Source organism: Mytilus californianus, unplaced genomic scaffold (assembly GCF_021869535.1).
Source record: "Mytilus californianus isolate M0D057914Y unplaced genomic scaffold, xbMytCali1.0.p SCAF_1, whole genome shotgun sequence".
NCBI classification, from domain to species: domain Eukaryota; kingdom Metazoa; phylum Mollusca; class Bivalvia; order Mytilida; family Mytilidae; genus Mytilus; species Mytilus californianus.
Genome location: NW_026262581.1, coordinates 123,073,806 through 123,090,854, shown reverse-complemented (window position 1 = coordinate 123,090,854; position 17,049 = coordinate 123,073,806). Strand labels below are relative to the sequence as shown.

The window sequence follows — 17,049 nt, the reverse complement described above, 5'->3', positions numbered from 1 at the left end:
CAATTTATTCATATTGAACAGGATATTTTTTTATGATATTTATGGTTCTATAATCTATACAAATTCCATTTTTTAAAGTCTTGACTTTTTTTGTAAATCCTCTTTAGTTTCGTATGTACACTGTAAAAGTTGACACGACAGCGGACGAGACAGGTGCTTGAGTGCACGTAAGCTGAGTTTTGTTGTAAAAGTAGGTACTTCAATCTGAATGATATCTCGACATTCCTCCATCTTTAAATCTTACATGAAAATATTCATATTGTTAATAATATCCTTTTTCTTTCCTGTTTTGCTCAGAAAAATACACAAATTTTAGGAATTAAAAAAGGATATAACAAGCAAATACTCATTATTTTGAGTCTAAATTGTGCGCTTTCAATCGTCTTTTCTCAAACCAATCGCATTTTATCTTCAGAACTACAAATTTTGTTTCTTGTATCCTGGATAATCCAAAATTCAGGTGAAACAATATGCCTGACAGACTTATCAACATGATCAACCTCTGGCATTATAATTATGACCTACAGGCTACACATAATTTGTTACACATGATGTTTGCATACAAAAGAAAAAAAAAGATGTTTTAAACTTTATTCATTGGTTATTTCGGAATATCACAACTTTAATTTCAGGGTTTTGACTATATTTTGAGCATTCAAGATACCAGAAGTTCAGTGATGCAGCTAATCGTCGGACCTAGGGGCAGAATTTTAGAGGGTCCGGCAAATGATGTCTTTGTTTCAGACCCAATGCCAGCAAATATTTTACTGTTTGGGGCCGTCAAAATTGAAATTTCTGTTGGTCCTGATTATCTTGGCTTCCAAATCAATTATGTAGTTGAAAAGCATTGAATACCAAAAGTTCTATTGACACATTTATTGCCGGTAATAGGTAAACGTGCTGATGTAAACAGATTTCTATCTTCTCTGCATTTATCAAATAAGTGTAAGTCATGTGATCATAATTATTTTCGTATTTCCTGGGATTTATCATTACACATAGCAATGAATGAAAACAAAAGTAAATTTTAGGTACATGTAAATATATTGAATAAAAGCATGATTTCTGCTTCTTTCTGATAGCTGAGGGATAATTCTGATGATTACAAGACTCAGCAAGTGTTATTAGGACGTATCTCTCGGACGCATAGTTTATGCAATGGTGCGTCCAGACAGAAAACCATGTTTCAGGACGTGAATATGCACCTTAACGAGAACATTGTTAGTACGACCAGGAACATATATATTGACATACTGTTCCTAGGTACGACAAACACTGGTTTCATCTCCATATGACAAATCAGTGGTGCATGAATTAAAACAATTGGAACAATAGACGGCCAAATCAATTATGAACTTGAAAATCATTGAAAACCAAAAGTTCTATTAAGGGACAACTAATGACCTGATTTATGTAAATTAAATTACATTGTAAACAAAAACAAGTGTTATTTTAGTTTTCTAAGAGTATTTTTTTCATTTAAGTTCATCTTCTTTTTGACGTAAATGTAGCTTGCCACAGCTGTCTTTGTTTTTGATCTAATTGTTCTTATGCCAATTAATAAAACAACTATCCATTAAGTTAATGGATAGTTGTCTTATTGGCAAGTGTAGTTCAACATTCTCATTTATTTATTTGATATTGTAGGATAATTTAAATTGAATGAAGTCAAAGTAACTATACAACCCCATTGCCATATCCTTATTAAACCTTGTCGTTCTAGTCAAGGTTTTTTAGGCGTATCTTAATCCAACTGGGAACTTGTTATTATTTTTAAAAAAAAGTAGGTCTGGCAAACAGTTGATTGGACTGGCAAAACTGTCTTACATGCAGGACCCAATGTCTGATAGGAAAAAAAAATTGCATATTATTGCCCCCTAGTCCAAATAAATATGACGTTTCCTTCATTCGTAGATGTAACAGGAAAAAAAGCTTTTCTAGACTTCATAATTATTTGGACTAATTGCCCCCTTACCCTTGGGAATCTGTCACCCATGTCTGACAGATTTTACTTTTATTGTACAAAAATGAGTACAAGATGTAAATTATTAATTTTTGTTTTACTGTTAAACAGATTTTTTTCTTTTAAAAGAAATGTCAAGTGGATGTGTTTTGGTGACAGGAGGAGCTGGCTTTGTTGGCACCCATTCTGTCATAGAACTAGTCAATGCAGGATATTCTGTTGTTGTTGTAGACAACTTTGTTAATGCTAGCCATGGTATGTTCTAAGATATCTTTATATCCATTTGTCATACATTTTCACTGATTACGCAGGAATTAGCCAAGCAAATTGAGACATAATACATTATTGAAAAATATGCAAATATTGAATGTTGTATGTCTTAATTTAACACAAAAAAAACCTGTTCGTCATTGAAAAGAAATAGGGACATTTAAGGTATCGGTTTTCTATTTGGTGCATTTTCATAAGAGAACGCTTTGTAAATCTCAAAGAAATAATTTAAGTTGTTAATGGCAACACAGATGGACTGGGAAAGTATGGCTAAAGAGCTAACTCTACCATGTTACTGACAATGAATTTAAGCTAGCCAAGCTTCGGGGACTAAAGGGGACTAAAGAGATGACAAGTCCAATTGCTTTCAGCTATTTGTGTGACCAAAAAAGATGACTACAGAGTCTGCAGGGTGACTTTTTTGTCTACTTATTGTCTGCAGGGTGACTTTTTTGTCTACTTATTGTCTGCAGGGTGACTTTTTTGTCTACTTATTGTCTGCAGGGTGACTTTTTTGTCTACTTATAGTTTGCAGGGTGACTTTTTTGTCGACTTATACAGTTTGGTGAGTCTTCCTAACAGAACTTTACGTAAGAAATATTCTTAATATTTTATGTCATTTGGTCCAGTTATAATTAACTATTTACTGGACTTAACCCTTTTAAATAACTAACCATAAGGATGATCATATTTTTTTTAGAATTTCAATTTTTGTCCATCTGATTGATGTTAATTATTTTGTTACAGAAAGTTTGAAAAGAGTTGAGGAAATATGTGGTGCAAAAATCCCAATCTTCTCTGTAGATTTAACAGACAAACAAGCTTTAGCAGATTTATTTAAAAAGGTAAGTAAATGTGGAATAATATTTAAGACTGGAAAGTATATTGGTACAAAGTTTGAAAACAGGTAAAAAAAATTAGGCTCACTGAGAATTTCTGTCTTGTTTTGTGCTAAAACAAATAAAATTGAGACAGGCACATGAACATTTGACAGGGTTAATCTAGCTTTGGGGAACCTCCCCCTTTTTTATCTTGATCAGTGGAAAAACAAGTCAGATCGATTGCATGTTTACTTGTAGTGTGAACGCATTGGTTTAGAATAGACTGATAGAGATCGTTAGGATTAAAGATAATGTGAAAGCTAACTGGTTTTATTTAGATTGATTCTAATTTAGATCTATTAAAAGAATGCTAGTATGCACAGGGTCTTAAGTTAAAAGTCCTGAACCATCTGATTGAGATGAAATCATGTTATGGAACACTAATATCAGTTTTTGTACTTAAGAGTACATAGATTCCATGCAACTATGTTATAAATAGTGCAAGAGGACAATATCTTGTGCAATGGCACTTAAAATATACAGTCTGAACAGTCAACATAATTCGATAGCATGGTTGTAGCATAAATAATGTATAACTAAAGGAAAAAAGATGTCTCCACATTTAACATATGTGCTCATTATATTGTTTTCTTTGTGAAACATGGTGTAGTGAAAAATCCTCTTGCATCTGTATCTTTTATAGCACAGGACAGGGCATGAAAAATTTTATGATGCAAATCGTTTCAAATTTTTTTTTTTAAAGATTTTTCCTGCTCTTAAGTCGTTTTCTTGTTTAAAACATGTAACTTATGTTGTTGGCCAATAGCAAAAATAATAAAATCCCTACCTACCTACCGAACCCTTCAAGGCATGGGTAGGCAACATCAAACAAGGAATTTTTTAAGGGCAGTCCAACTCTTCCTTTAAATGAATATATACAAATTTTAAAAGAGTAGTTGATATTTAAAGCAAAATTAAGTTAAAAGAAAAAGCAGATAATAAATATTTGATTAAGACCAAACTATATATATATATTTGTATGATTACAGCACAAGTTTACCAGCGTTATACATTTTGCTGGTCTGAAAGCTGTAGGAGAGTCCTGCGAATTACCACTACTTTACTACAAAGTGAACATAGGAGGGACAACTAATTTACTAGAGGTAAAAGTAACTTACTATTGCAAATTATTCAATCAAAACTGACTACAAACATGACAGTGTAACACATAGCTATTAAGGATTTTTCCTTATTTGTAAACAAACACATGTAGAATTATGTATCTTTAAATTAGATAATGAGATAATCATGCAGGGATATCTCCATGCTGTATGATCAAACTTCTAATGATAGCTATATTATTTTTACATTGTGAAGATATATATTTGTGTTATTTTAGGTTATGAAAGAAAACAATGTAAAGAATCTGATATTTTCAAGTTCAGCTACAGTATATGGTACACCAGAATATTTACCTTTAGATGAGAACCATCCAACAGGGGGATGTACAAACCCATATGGCAAAACAAAATACTTCATAGAAGAAATAATGAAAGATCTGTCTAAATCAGACCCTGTAAGTTGTATTAATGAAAGATCTGTCTAAATCAGACCCTGTAAGTTGTATTAATGAAAGATCTGTCTTAATCGGACCCTGTAAGTTGTATTAACAATTTTCAATAATAATTCTGAGAAAACTAAAGGTTGTTTTCATGTTGGATATTAACGAGAAAAAAAGAAGTCAAGATATAAAATTTCAGTTTGATTAATCATTAGTTCTGTGAATAGGCTTGTGGTAAGGCCAAAATGAATAAAAGTTTTGTTAAGCAATATCCCTGCCTTTCCTATTTTGTAATGCCTAAAAATGCTTACCTTAAAATTTTAATTGACACTTTTGATAGTGAATCACAACAAAATTGCAGGACTCCCCATATAATCAAGGTAGAAAAATTGAGGAAACTTTAAACGCAGAGAATATTTACTTTTGTTCCTATCTTATCAAACAGACGTGATGTATAAACTGATATTACATGTAATAAGATTTGAATTACAACAAAAAGCTTTATTTTCATAAATAGACATTACTTAGTTAGTTAGAAAAGAAACTAAAAACTGCATCAGATGTCAGACGCTACCCTGATATACCCTGTCTTTTGTTTTTTGTCCTCAGTTTTGTTGTTAACGTATTTTGTCGGGTACTTAATGACGGATAACGTTTGACGTCTTTAGCCGAACAGTTTTATCATTTTTACTTTTTTATATTCCTGTGTGCTGGTTCATATTCTGGACACCATTCTTTGCTCCTTTCAATTGGTAAAACAGATAACAAAAAAAAAATCATGAAACTTCGAAATGGAAAAATACTTAATACTAAACTCGTTCAAAGGGTATCTACACGTCTCAATCTTCAAAATCGATGATCTAAAATGTTACCTTTTCTGACATCGGACTCTGACTTCTTTTAAACTGAGTTTTACTGTGCGTATTGCTATGTTACATTGGTTAGCGGTATAGGGGGAGGGTTGAGATCTCACAAAACATGTTTAACCCCTGCTGCATTTTTGCGCCTGTCCCAAGTCAGGAGCCTCTGGCCTTTGTTAGTCTTGTATGTTTTTTAATTTTAGTTCATTTATATATTTTGGAGTTTAGTGTGACGTCCATTTTCACTGAACTAGTACACAATTTTATTTAGGGGCCAGCTGAGGACCTCCTCCGGGTGCGTGATTTTCTCGCTGCGTTGAAGACCCATTGGTGGCCTTCGGCTGTTGTCTGCTCTTTGGTCGGGTTGTTGTCTCTTTGACATATTCCCCATTTCCATTCTTAATTTTATTATTACTTTTTATAGATATTTTTTTGTTCATGCAAAGTCAAATATGTTTTCAACATACATTTAGTATAGAACCAAATTTTGTAAATAGATATAAGAAGATGTGGTATGAGTGCCAATGAGACAACTCTCCATCCAAGTCACAATTTGTAAAAGTAAACCATTATAGGTCAAAGTACGGCCTTCAACACAGAGCCTTGGCTTTTAATCTGTGGTTATTATATGTCTGTTTTAGGAATGGAACATTGTTATATTGCGTTACTTCAATCCAGTAGGTGCTCACAAATCAGGAAAGATTGGAGAAGACCCTCAAGGTGTTCCAAATAATTTGATGCCATATTGTGCTCAGGTAGCTGTTGGAAAGAGAAAGGAGATAAATGTTTATGGCAACGATTATGACACACCAGATGGCACTGGTAAGAATTGTTGTATTTTACACATTGTTTTAAAATGGTGTATCCCTAGTCCTTACAAAATAAGTTGAATATTGGCTACATGTATGTGATTTCATAACATATTGTGATACATTTTTTTTTAAATAGATAGACATGTTAAAGATAAGGCAGGTTATGATATATGTGCTTGGTTTTCAGTTAGCAATGATTAAAGTTTGATTTTAGCTTACACAATTAAATTCTGCTCGCTAGAATTGTAGTTTAATTGGTTATTATGCCCCCACTGTAACGGAGGGCAGGGATGGGGTAATTGAAAATGTAATGGTAATTAAGTGTAATGCATTACAATTTTACATGTAATTGAATGTAATGTGTAATTGAGCATTTTTTTAATTACATGTAATGGTAATTTAATTAATTACAAAGAAAAAAGCGTGTAATACTAAATTACTTTTGAATTACATCTCAATTACATGTACTTTTTGGTGTTAATGATAAGAAATTATGGTAATATAGTATTTAATTGACATACAGAAATGTTTGCTTAATAGTCTTATAACTTTAAAACATGTGAGAATCATATATTAGTGTTGTTCAGTTTTTAAGAAAGATCTTTATCTAAATAGATTGATAACATGTATATATACATTCCATCAATACATGTATTTATGGTCAAACAAATGTGTAACTCTTTCTTAGACAGTTCATTTAGAATTTTAAATCACTGCACAAAATCATTTTGTCAAATTAGTATACACAAAAGGATTATAGAAATAAAGATTATCAGCTGTAAAAACAAACAGCAATTAATCAGATTAAAATGTGTAATAAAACAGCCTAGGGACAATGCCAATATTACATGTATTTTATCTAATTAGCAAAATAGTGCTGATATTTAGACATTACACACTGTTTGTACTAAAAAATAGTTTCAATATTGTGACAAGCATACTTTTGAATATTTGTAAAGTAAAAAAACATGAAGAAATTTTTAGTTTATTTATAATTTTTTTATTTATATTATGTTGAATTAAATGACTTCATTTCTGAATTGTCAAAATACCCCTTAATTTATTGGCAAGTTGATAGGAACACATTCCCTCTTCCATCAACACATCTTATGATCTAGCAATACCGGCCACATCAGCTCTTGTCCAAACAAAGTGTTCGGACCAGAGAGATGTAGACTAAATGACAAAACATTAAAACTTCTTATGATGATCAAATGCAATGCTAAAACTATGTTGTCAGCTTACATCAATATTTTACACATGCTATATATACATGATATATATTGTAAACAATGTTTAAAAAAAATATGATAAAATGTAATGTGTAATTTAATTCATTACTTTAGTAAAGTAATTGTAATTTAATTAATTACATTTCAAAAACTGTGTAATGGTAATTAGTGTAATTGATCATTTTTGCAATGTAATGTGTAATTTAATTAATTACATTCCAATGTAATTGACCCCAAGTCTGACGGAGGGGGGCATTAAGTTTTACCCTTGTCTGTACGTACGTCCCAAAATTGGTTTCCGTTCTCTAACTTCAGTTTGCCTCAACCAAATGTTATGAAACTTATACCCAATACTTATTACCACAAAACACAGATCAAATTTGAATTTGGGTAGCGTCACTTTTACCATTCTAGAGTTATGCCCCTTTACAAATGGAAAAATTGCTGAATTTTTTCATTTCCGTTCTCTAGTTTGCCTCAACCAAATGTTATGAAACTTATACACAATGCTTATTACAACAAAACACAGATCAAGGTTGAATTTGGGTAGCGTCACTTTTACCATTCTAGAGTTATGCCCCTTTACAAATGGAAAAATTGCTGAATTTTTCGTTTCCGTTTTCTTACTTTAGTTTGCCTCAACCAAATGTTATGAAACTTATACACAATGCTAATTACCACAAAACACAGTTCAAGTTCGAATTTTGGTGGCGCCACTTTTACCGTTCTAGTGTTATGTCCCTTTACAAATGGAAAAATTGCTGAATTTTTCGTTTCCGTTCTCTAACTTAAGTTTGCCTCAAATAAATGTTATGCCCGTATACACAATGCTTATTACCACAAAACTCAGATCAAGTACAAGTTTGGGTAGAGTCACTTTTACAGTTCTTGAGTTATGTCCCTTTTTAACATTATATGCAAGTGGGGGCATCATCCATCTGTGTCCCATGGACACATTCCCCATTTATTTAAGAGTGTGTTCTTGTTGGTGATGTTTATAACTTTTATAAAAAAGAGGATATTATTGAACACCTTTTACACAGTGATATATTCAGAATCGGAACTATGAAATTTAAATGACTTCTTGTTACCTACTTATTTTGGTTAAAAATTATAGAATGACTAATCAAAGAATTCAAATGTAGTAAAACATTCAACGAGTGACCAAACAACACAGTAATTCATAAATGTCTGTAGTGATTGAGTTAATTATCAGAGTTAATTAGTCACAATATTTGAATTCTTGCATTAGTTATTCTTTTTATTACATTGACATGAACATTTTAATGGAAATAGAGAAGGAAATGCAAGGGACTGTTTCTCTTCTTCACATTCAAATTCTCAATTTGTTTTGATGCAACATAACAACATCCATTGTATGACATCAGAGGAGCAAAGTTATCAGATTTAATTTACATGTCAAATTATTGGTTTTTAGCTCACCTGGCCCAAAGGGCCAAGTGAGCTTTTTTCATCACTTGTCGTCAGTCGTCGTCGTCGTCAGTCGTCTTTAACTTTTACAAAAATCTTCTCCTCTGAAACTACTGGGCCAAATTGAACCAAACTTGTCCACAATCATCATTAGGGTATTTAGTTTAAAAAATGTGTCCGGTGACCCGGCCAACCAACCAAGATGGCCGCCATGGCTAAAAATAGAACATAGGGGTAAAATGTAGATTTTGGCTTATATCTCTGAAACCAAAGCATTTAGAGCAAATATGACGGGGTAAAATTGTTTATCAGGTCAAGATCTATCTGCCCTGAAATTTTCAGATGAATCGGACAACCCGTTCTTGGGTTGCATCCCCTGAATTGGTAATTTTAAGGAAATTTTGCCGTTTTTGGTTATTATCTTGATTATGATAATAGATAGAGATAAACTGTAAACAGCAATAATGTTCAGCAAAGTAAGATCTACAAATAAGTCAACTTGACCAAAATGGTCAGTTGACCCCTTAAGGAGTTATTGCCCTTTATAGTCAATTTTTAACCATTTTTCGTAAATTTTTGTAATCTTTTACAAAAATCTTCTCCTCTGAAACTACTAAGACAAATTTAACCAAACTTGTCCACAATCATCATTAGGGTATCTAGTTTAAAACATGTGTCCAATGACCCCGCCCGTGAACCAAGATGGCCGACATGGCTAAAAAATAGTACATAGGGTAAAATGCAGTTTTTGGCTCATATCTCTGAAACCAAAGCATTTAGAGCAAATCAGATGGGATAAAATTGTTCATTAGTTCAAGATCTATTTGCCCTGAAATTTTCAGACCAATCAGGCAACACGTTGTTGGGTTGCTGCCCCTGAATTGGTAATTTTTAAAAAAAATTTGCAGCTTTTGGTTATTATCTTGAATATTATTATAGATAGAGATAAACTGTAAACAGCAATAATGTACAGCAAAGTAAGATCTACAAATAAGTCAACATGACCAAAATCGTCAATTGACCCCTTAAGGAGTTATTGCCCTTTATAGTCAATTTTTTAGCTCACCTGACCTGAAAGGTCAAGTGAGCTTTTCTCATCACTTTGCGTCCGTCGTCCGTAAACTTTTACAAAAATCTTCTCCTCTGAAACTACTGGGCCAAATTTGACAAAACTTGGCCACAATCATTATTGGGGTATCTAGTTTTAAAAATGTGTCCGGTGACCCGGCCAACCAACCACGATGGCCGCCATGGCTAAAAATAGAACATAGGGGTAAAATGTAGATTTTGGCTTATATCTCTGAAACCAAAGCATTTAGAGCAAATCTGACATGGGGTAAAATTGTTTATCAGGTCAAGATCTATCTGCCCTGAAATTTTCAGATGAATCGGACAACCCGTTGTTGGGTTGCTGCCCCTGAATTGGTAATTTTAAGGAAATTGTGCAGTTTTTATACGACCGCCAAAAAATTTTGTGGTCGTATATTGGTATGACGTTGGCGTCGTCGTCGTCGTCGTCCGGCGTCGTCGTCGTCCGAATACACATTGGTTTTCGCACTCTAACTTTAGTTTAAGTGAATGGATCTTTTTGAAATTTGACCATAAGGTTAAATACCACAAAAGGAAGGTTGGGATTGATTTTGGGGGTTATGGTACCAACAGTTAAGGAATTAGGGGCCAAAAAGGGGCCAAAAATAAGCATTTTCTAGTTTCCAGACAATAACTGTGGAACGGTGTATGGATATCTCTGAAATTATACTACAAGTTTCCATACCACAAAGGGATGGTTAGGATTTGCTTTGGGGGGTTATGGCTCAAACCGTTTAGGAATTAGGGGCAAAAAAGGGGGAAAAACAAGGTTGTCCTGGTTAATGGACAAATACTTTAGTACAAAACATAATTTAAAGCAGTGTAAGGGAGATAAATCAAATACATCATTGAAATTATCTCCCTTACACTGCTTTTAAATTATGTATAAAGTAATGGTTAATGAACAATAATGATAATTTAAAACAGTGTAAGGGAGGTAATCCAAATACAACGTTTTGGTTTCTTCCCTTTCACTGCTTTTAAATTATGTTTAAAGAAATGCATATTTATAAAGGAAGACCAGTAAAAATATCTGCAAATGTTGCATCTTTTTTTTTACAAAAAAATCCATATGAAAGATTTGACTCTATATTTTTAATTCTATTATAAAATAGATTAAGTTAGCACTATGATAAATTTAAATGGGTAATTATGGTTGCCAACTCCATTGGAAATTTGAATTGAGATTTTGACCATATCTTGAGGGAAAGAATTTTTTTGGGGAAAAAAAGGGGGGGGGGATAAAAAGAAATTGTGGGGGGTCAATTTTTTCTCATTTCAGATTTCAGAAATTAAAAAGAATTATTCTTCAAATATTATTTTTTTTTTCAAATTTCAAATATTGAAAAATTTCAAGAAGTAATCTTTAATTGCACAGTATGGCGCATTAGATTTGTAAAATCTTTGATCACATTTATTTATTTGTTATGCCGAATCTAACAGTGTATTTAGAATTTTAATTTTGGGTCCAGTTTTCAAATTGGTCTACATTAAGGTCCAAAGGGTCCAAAATTAAACTTTGTTTGATTTTAGCAAAAATTGAATATATGAGGTTCTTTGATATGCTGAATCTAAACATGTATTTAGATTTTTGATTTTTGGCCCAGTTTTCAAGTTGGTCCAAATTGGGGTCCAAAATTAAACTTTGTTTGATTTCAACAAAAATTGAATATATGGGGTTCTTTGATATGCTGAATCTAACCATGTATTTAGATTTTTTATTTGTGGACCCCGTTATCAAATTGGTTCATATTGAGGTCAAAAGGGTCCAAAATTAAACTTTGTTTGATTTCATCTAAAATTGAATTATTAGGGTTCTTTGATATTCCAAATCTAACCGTGTATTTAGATTTTTTAATTTTGGGTCCTGTTTTTTAAATTGGTCTACATTAAGGTCCAAAGGGTCCAAAATTAAACTTAGTTTGATTTTAACAAAAATTGAATTCTTGGGGTTCTTTGATATGCCGAATCTAAACATGTGTTTAGATTTTTGATTATGGGCCCAGTTTTCAAGTTGGTCCAAGATAGGGTCCAGTATTTAAACTTTGTTTGATTTCAACAAAAATTGAATATATGGGGTTCTTTGATATGCTGAATCTAAACATGTATTTAGATTTTTGATTATGGGCCCAGTTTTCAAGTTGGTCCAAATTGGGGTCCAAAATTAAACTTTGTTTGATTTCATCAAAAATTGAATTATTGGGGTTCTTTGATATGCCAAATCTAACCGTGTTTTTAGATTTTTAATTTGGGTCCCGTTTTTTTTTAAATTGGTCTTCATTGAGGTCCAAAGGGTCCAAAATTAAACTTAGTTTGATTTTAACAAAAATTGAATTCTTGGGGTTCTTTGATATGCTGAATCTAAACATGTGTTTAGATTTTTGATAATGGGCCCAGTTTTCAAGTTGGTCCAAGTTGGGGTCCAAAATTAAACTTTTTTTGATTTCAACAAAAATTGAATATATGGGGTTCTTTGATATGCTGAATCTAACCATGAATTTAGATTTTTTATTTGTGGGCCCCGCTATCAAATTGGTTCATATTGAGGTCAAAAGGGTCCAAAATTAAACTTTGTTTGATTTCATCAAAAATTGAATTATTGGGGTTCTTTGATATTCCAAATCTAACCGTGTATTTAGATTTTTAATTTTAAGTCCCGTTTTTTAAATTGGTCTTCATTAAGGTCCAAAGGGTCCAAAATTAAACATAGTTTGATTTTAGCAAAAATTGAATTCTTGGGGTTCTTTGATATGCTGAATCTAAACATGTGTTTAGATTTTTGATTATGGGCCAAGTTTTCAAGTTTGTCCAAGTTGGGGTCCAAAATTAAACTTTGTTTGATTTTAACAAAAATTGAATATATGGGGTTCTTTGATATGCTGAATCTAACCATGTATTTTGATTTTGGACATTGGACCATAATAGGTAAATTAAAAAAATTCAAGTTCTTAGACCACATTCTTTCTGTGTCAGAAACCTATGCTGTGTCAAATATTTAATAACAATCCAAATTCAGTGCTGTATCAAGCTTGAATGTTGTGTCCATACTTGCCCCAACTGTTCAGGGTTCGACCTCTGCGGTCGTATCAAGCTGCGCCCCAGCGAAGCATTTTATTGGTTATTATCTTGAATGTTATTATAGATAGAGGTAAACTGTAAACAGCAATAATGTTCAGCAAAGTAAGATCTACAAATAAGTCAACTTGACCAAAATGGTCAGTTGACCCCTTAAGGAGTTATTGCCCTTTATAGTCAATTTTTAACCATTTTTCATAAATTTTTGTAATCTTTTACAAAAATCTTCTCCTCTGAAACTACTAAGACAAATTTAACCAAACTTGTCCACAATCATCATTAGGGTATCTAGTTTAAAACATGTGTCCAATGACCCCGCCCGCGAACCAAGATGGCCGACATGGCTAAAAAATAGTACATAGGGTAAAATGCAGTTTTTGGCTCATATCTCTGAAACCAAAGCATTTAGAGCAAATCTGATGAGTATAAAATTGTTCATTAGGTCAAGATCTATCTGCCCTGAAATTTTCAGACCAATCAGGCAACCCGTTGTTGGGTTGCTGCCCCTGAATTGGTAATTTTAAGGAAATTTTGCCGTTTTTGGTTATTATCTTGAATATTATTATAGATAGAGATAAACTGTAAACAGCAATAATGCTCAGCAAAGTAAGATCTACAAATAAGGCAACATGACCAAAATTGTCAATTGACCCCTTAAGGAGTTATTGCCCTTTATAGTCAATTTTTTACAATTTTCATAAATTTTGTAAATTTTTAAAAGTATTTTCCACTGTAACTACCAGGCCAAGTTCATTATAGATAGAGATAATAGTAAGGAGCAAGAATATTCAGTAAAGTAAGATCTACAAATACATCACCATCACCAAAACACAATTTTGTCATGAATCCATCTGTGTCCTTTGTTTAATATGCACATAGACCAAGGTGAGCGACACAGGCTCTTTAGAGCCTCTAGTTACAATTTTCATAAATTTTGTAAATTTTTGTAAATTTTTACAAAATATTTTCCACTGTAACTACTGGGCCAAGTTCATTATAGATAGAGATAATTGTAAGCAGCAAGAATGTTCAGTAAAGTAAGATCTACAAACACATTACCATCACCAAAACACAATTTTGTCATGAATCCATCTGTGTCCTTTGTTTAATATGCACATAGACCAAGGTGAGCGACACAGGCTCTTTAGAGCCTCTAGTTACAATTTTCATAAATTTTGTAAATTTTTGTAAATTTTTACAAAATATTTTCCACTGTAACTACTGGGCCAAGTTCATTATAGATAGAGATAATTGTAAGCAGCAAGAATGTTCAGTAAAGTAAGATCTACAAACACACCACCATCACCAAAACACAGTTTTGTCATGAATCCATCTGTGTCCTTTGTTTAATATGCACATAGACCAAGGTGAGCGACACAGGCTCTTTAGAGCCTCTAGTTATTTTACCTCAAAATCATGGTATTTCATGGCTACCAATGTAATAAATGGTTTATTGTTACATGTACATTTTTTTGTACTACTATACATTGCAGGAGTCAGAGACTATATACATGTTGAAGATATAGCAATTGGACATGTTGCAGCACAGAAAAAAATTGAAGAATGCTGTGGTCTTAAGGTAATAAAAAGGAACTCATCAAACAGGCAGTATTTATTTATTTTAAAACTAGATTTGAGATGTATGTTGACCTCTATATTTTTTGTCTGCTTGTTTTTTTATGGATTACTGTCTTATTGATGCTACTTTTACTTTTCTACAGATTTTACCATTTTAGCATTGTGAATATTCATGAGTGGTGGAAGTAAAGTTTCATTTGAGTGATATACCACTATTTCTTAACTTTAATTCTTTATTTCATTTCTTATCTGCAAAATTTACTTTTGATGTAATTGTGGTACACTGCTGGAAATGGTTGTAGTATTTCTCATTGCTTTAGGGCTCCTCCACAGAAAGGGAAGTAATTGTGCTACATAGTTGGAAATGGTTGTAGTATTTCTCATTGCTTTAGGACTTCTCCACAGAAAGGGAAGTAAATGTGATACATAGTTGAAAATGGTTGTAGTATTTCTCATTGCTTTAGGACTTCTCCACAGAAAGGGAGGTAATTGTGATACACAGCTGGAAATGGTTGTAATTTGCATGTTATTATGATCTGATTCATAATTTTGGAAATATGTCTTTAACAGCCAGAAGTAGCTCAAGCATTCATACCTACACATTATACAACATATTAACTTCATTAGGAGTACATTATGAAAGAGATTAGATATTACACACTATAATGAACTTAACCTTATAGCATTAGCATTGCAATTTGTGAGAGGACTGTTAGACATAAGTTTCAAGTTACCACTTGGAACATTGAGAGCACTGTTAAACATAAAGTTTCAAGTTACCAAATGGAACATTAAGAGCACTGTTAAACATAAAGTTTCAAGTTACCAAATGGAACATTAAGAGCACTGTTAAACATATAGTTTCAAGTTACCAAATGCAATATTGATTTGTTTGCTTGGGTAACCTTGATCTATATGATCAAAATAATAATAATTGGTTCTGTATAAAACAGCAAATCAATACATGTATAATCTTATTATTATCATCTTGTATCACACACTATATAACAGTATATTTATACATTGTAGATATACAATTTAGGGACAGGACAAGGCTATTCTGTGATGGATATGATTAATGCATTAAGTAAAGCTGCAGGTAAACCAGTAAGTATGAATATAGGATGCCTTCACTGATCTTCAGCCCTTTAATGGAAAAGAGAAGGAAAACTGATAGATTTTGGAACAATTAAATTTAAAAATTCTCTAATTCATCATGTTTATGGTTGTATGTATATATTTCTCTCATTCTTAGTTGATTTAAACCCTCCCATAGTGTGTGATTATTATATAACTCACCATGCCCATATAGCCATGTGACCTACAGCCATCACTTCGTATCTGTCACAAGTTCATCATCTATTCCGAATCCACCTTGCGACACACATTAGAAAAATCAAATTAGAAATTGTTATGAAATATACAATTTTCAAAACAGGTTAAAATGATGAATTCATATAGTATTGGCATCATTCAAATTACCTTAACAATATTTAAAGTTTAAGTAAGTTTGTGAAAAATTATTATGCATATAAAATTACACAGTTTCTTAATGTTCCAACAAGTTAATTTGAATAATATATGTCAGGTCCTAATTAAATAGTTCTCAACTGGCTGAAACACATGATTCACATATGGCCACCAAAGGCAATCTTTTGTTCTAATTGGCCAATTTAAAAATAAATCCTCTCCTCTGAAACTTCAAGGCCAAATGTTTAGATACTAGACCCTCTACAAATAGCTCTCATGTAATGTTGATTGGATTGCCAACAAATGACATTGGTGGCACATAGTTTTCATTAAGAATTGCATGTTCATCTTCTTCTCTGAAACTACTTAGTTGATTTTCAAACATTGCATGAATGATTTTTGAAAGGTCCTCAACAAAACATCCTACTTAGAGATTAAAACTTAGCTGCCAGAAACAATGTTTGATTCTGATTGGTTAACAGTGTTCCAGCTAGGTCGTTTTCACAGGGCGGTCCGCCCGCCCTTTCCCAAGTGCCACCCTGTGCCCTTTTTACAGTTTGCAGGGCGCCCTGCCTTTTTTGAAGATCGATTGGTATATTATTTTGTTCGTATTGATATGATCAGCCAATTACGAAAATTTACTTGGCGACAAGTATATGACTTTGTTTACGTTTCCAAGCTAATCAACGCGGTTACAACAGGTGTCATAATCTGTTGTTATAGGTAATCCGTTTATCGGATGGGTCATTTAATGATCATCAACATTAATTCATTCAAATATAATCAGTCAGTCGGCACTTGTCTTTGAACTTGAAGAAATGTTCCATACAACTTGGGCACAATTAGCAATGTTTACCGTAGTTTCATGGAGAAAACGTAATTGACAG

The 17,049-nt window shown here is 32.5% G+C and overlaps 2 protein-coding genes across 27 annotated transcripts in view; one reads left to right on the top strand and one right to left on the bottom strand.

The window, feature by feature from the left end:
* LOC127712605 (ankyrin repeat domain-containing protein 29-like) overlaps nucleotides 1-17,049 on the bottom strand; it is a 262,060-nt gene that overhangs the window by 6,764 nt on the left and 238,247 nt on the right. The window lies entirely within an intron of this gene.
* LOC127712433 (UDP-glucose 4-epimerase-like) overlaps nucleotides 108-17,049 on the top strand; it is a 62,465-nt gene continuing 45,523 nt past the window's right edge. For 25 of the 26 annotated variants that reach the window (XM_052219043.1, XM_052218964.1, XM_052218984.1 and 22 more), the window contains exons 1-8: nucleotides 108-190; nucleotides 2,093-2,218; nucleotides 2,981-3,078; nucleotides 4,104-4,217; nucleotides 4,454-4,630; nucleotides 6,117-6,297; nucleotides 14,608-14,693; nucleotides 15,722-15,799. In XM_052219043.1, coding sequence (XP_052075003.1) covers nucleotides 2,095-2,218; nucleotides 2,981-3,078; nucleotides 4,104-4,217; nucleotides 4,454-4,630; nucleotides 6,117-6,297; nucleotides 14,608-14,693; nucleotides 15,722-15,799 — 858 coding nt within the window. In that variant the 5' untranslated portion in view covers nucleotides 108-190; nucleotides 2,093-2,094. The remainder of the gene's footprint in view (nucleotides 191-2,092; nucleotides 2,219-2,980; nucleotides 3,079-4,103; nucleotides 4,218-4,453; nucleotides 4,631-6,116; nucleotides 6,298-14,607; nucleotides 14,694-15,721; nucleotides 15,800-17,049) is intronic. The other variant, XM_052218877.1, reaches the window with a different exon arrangement.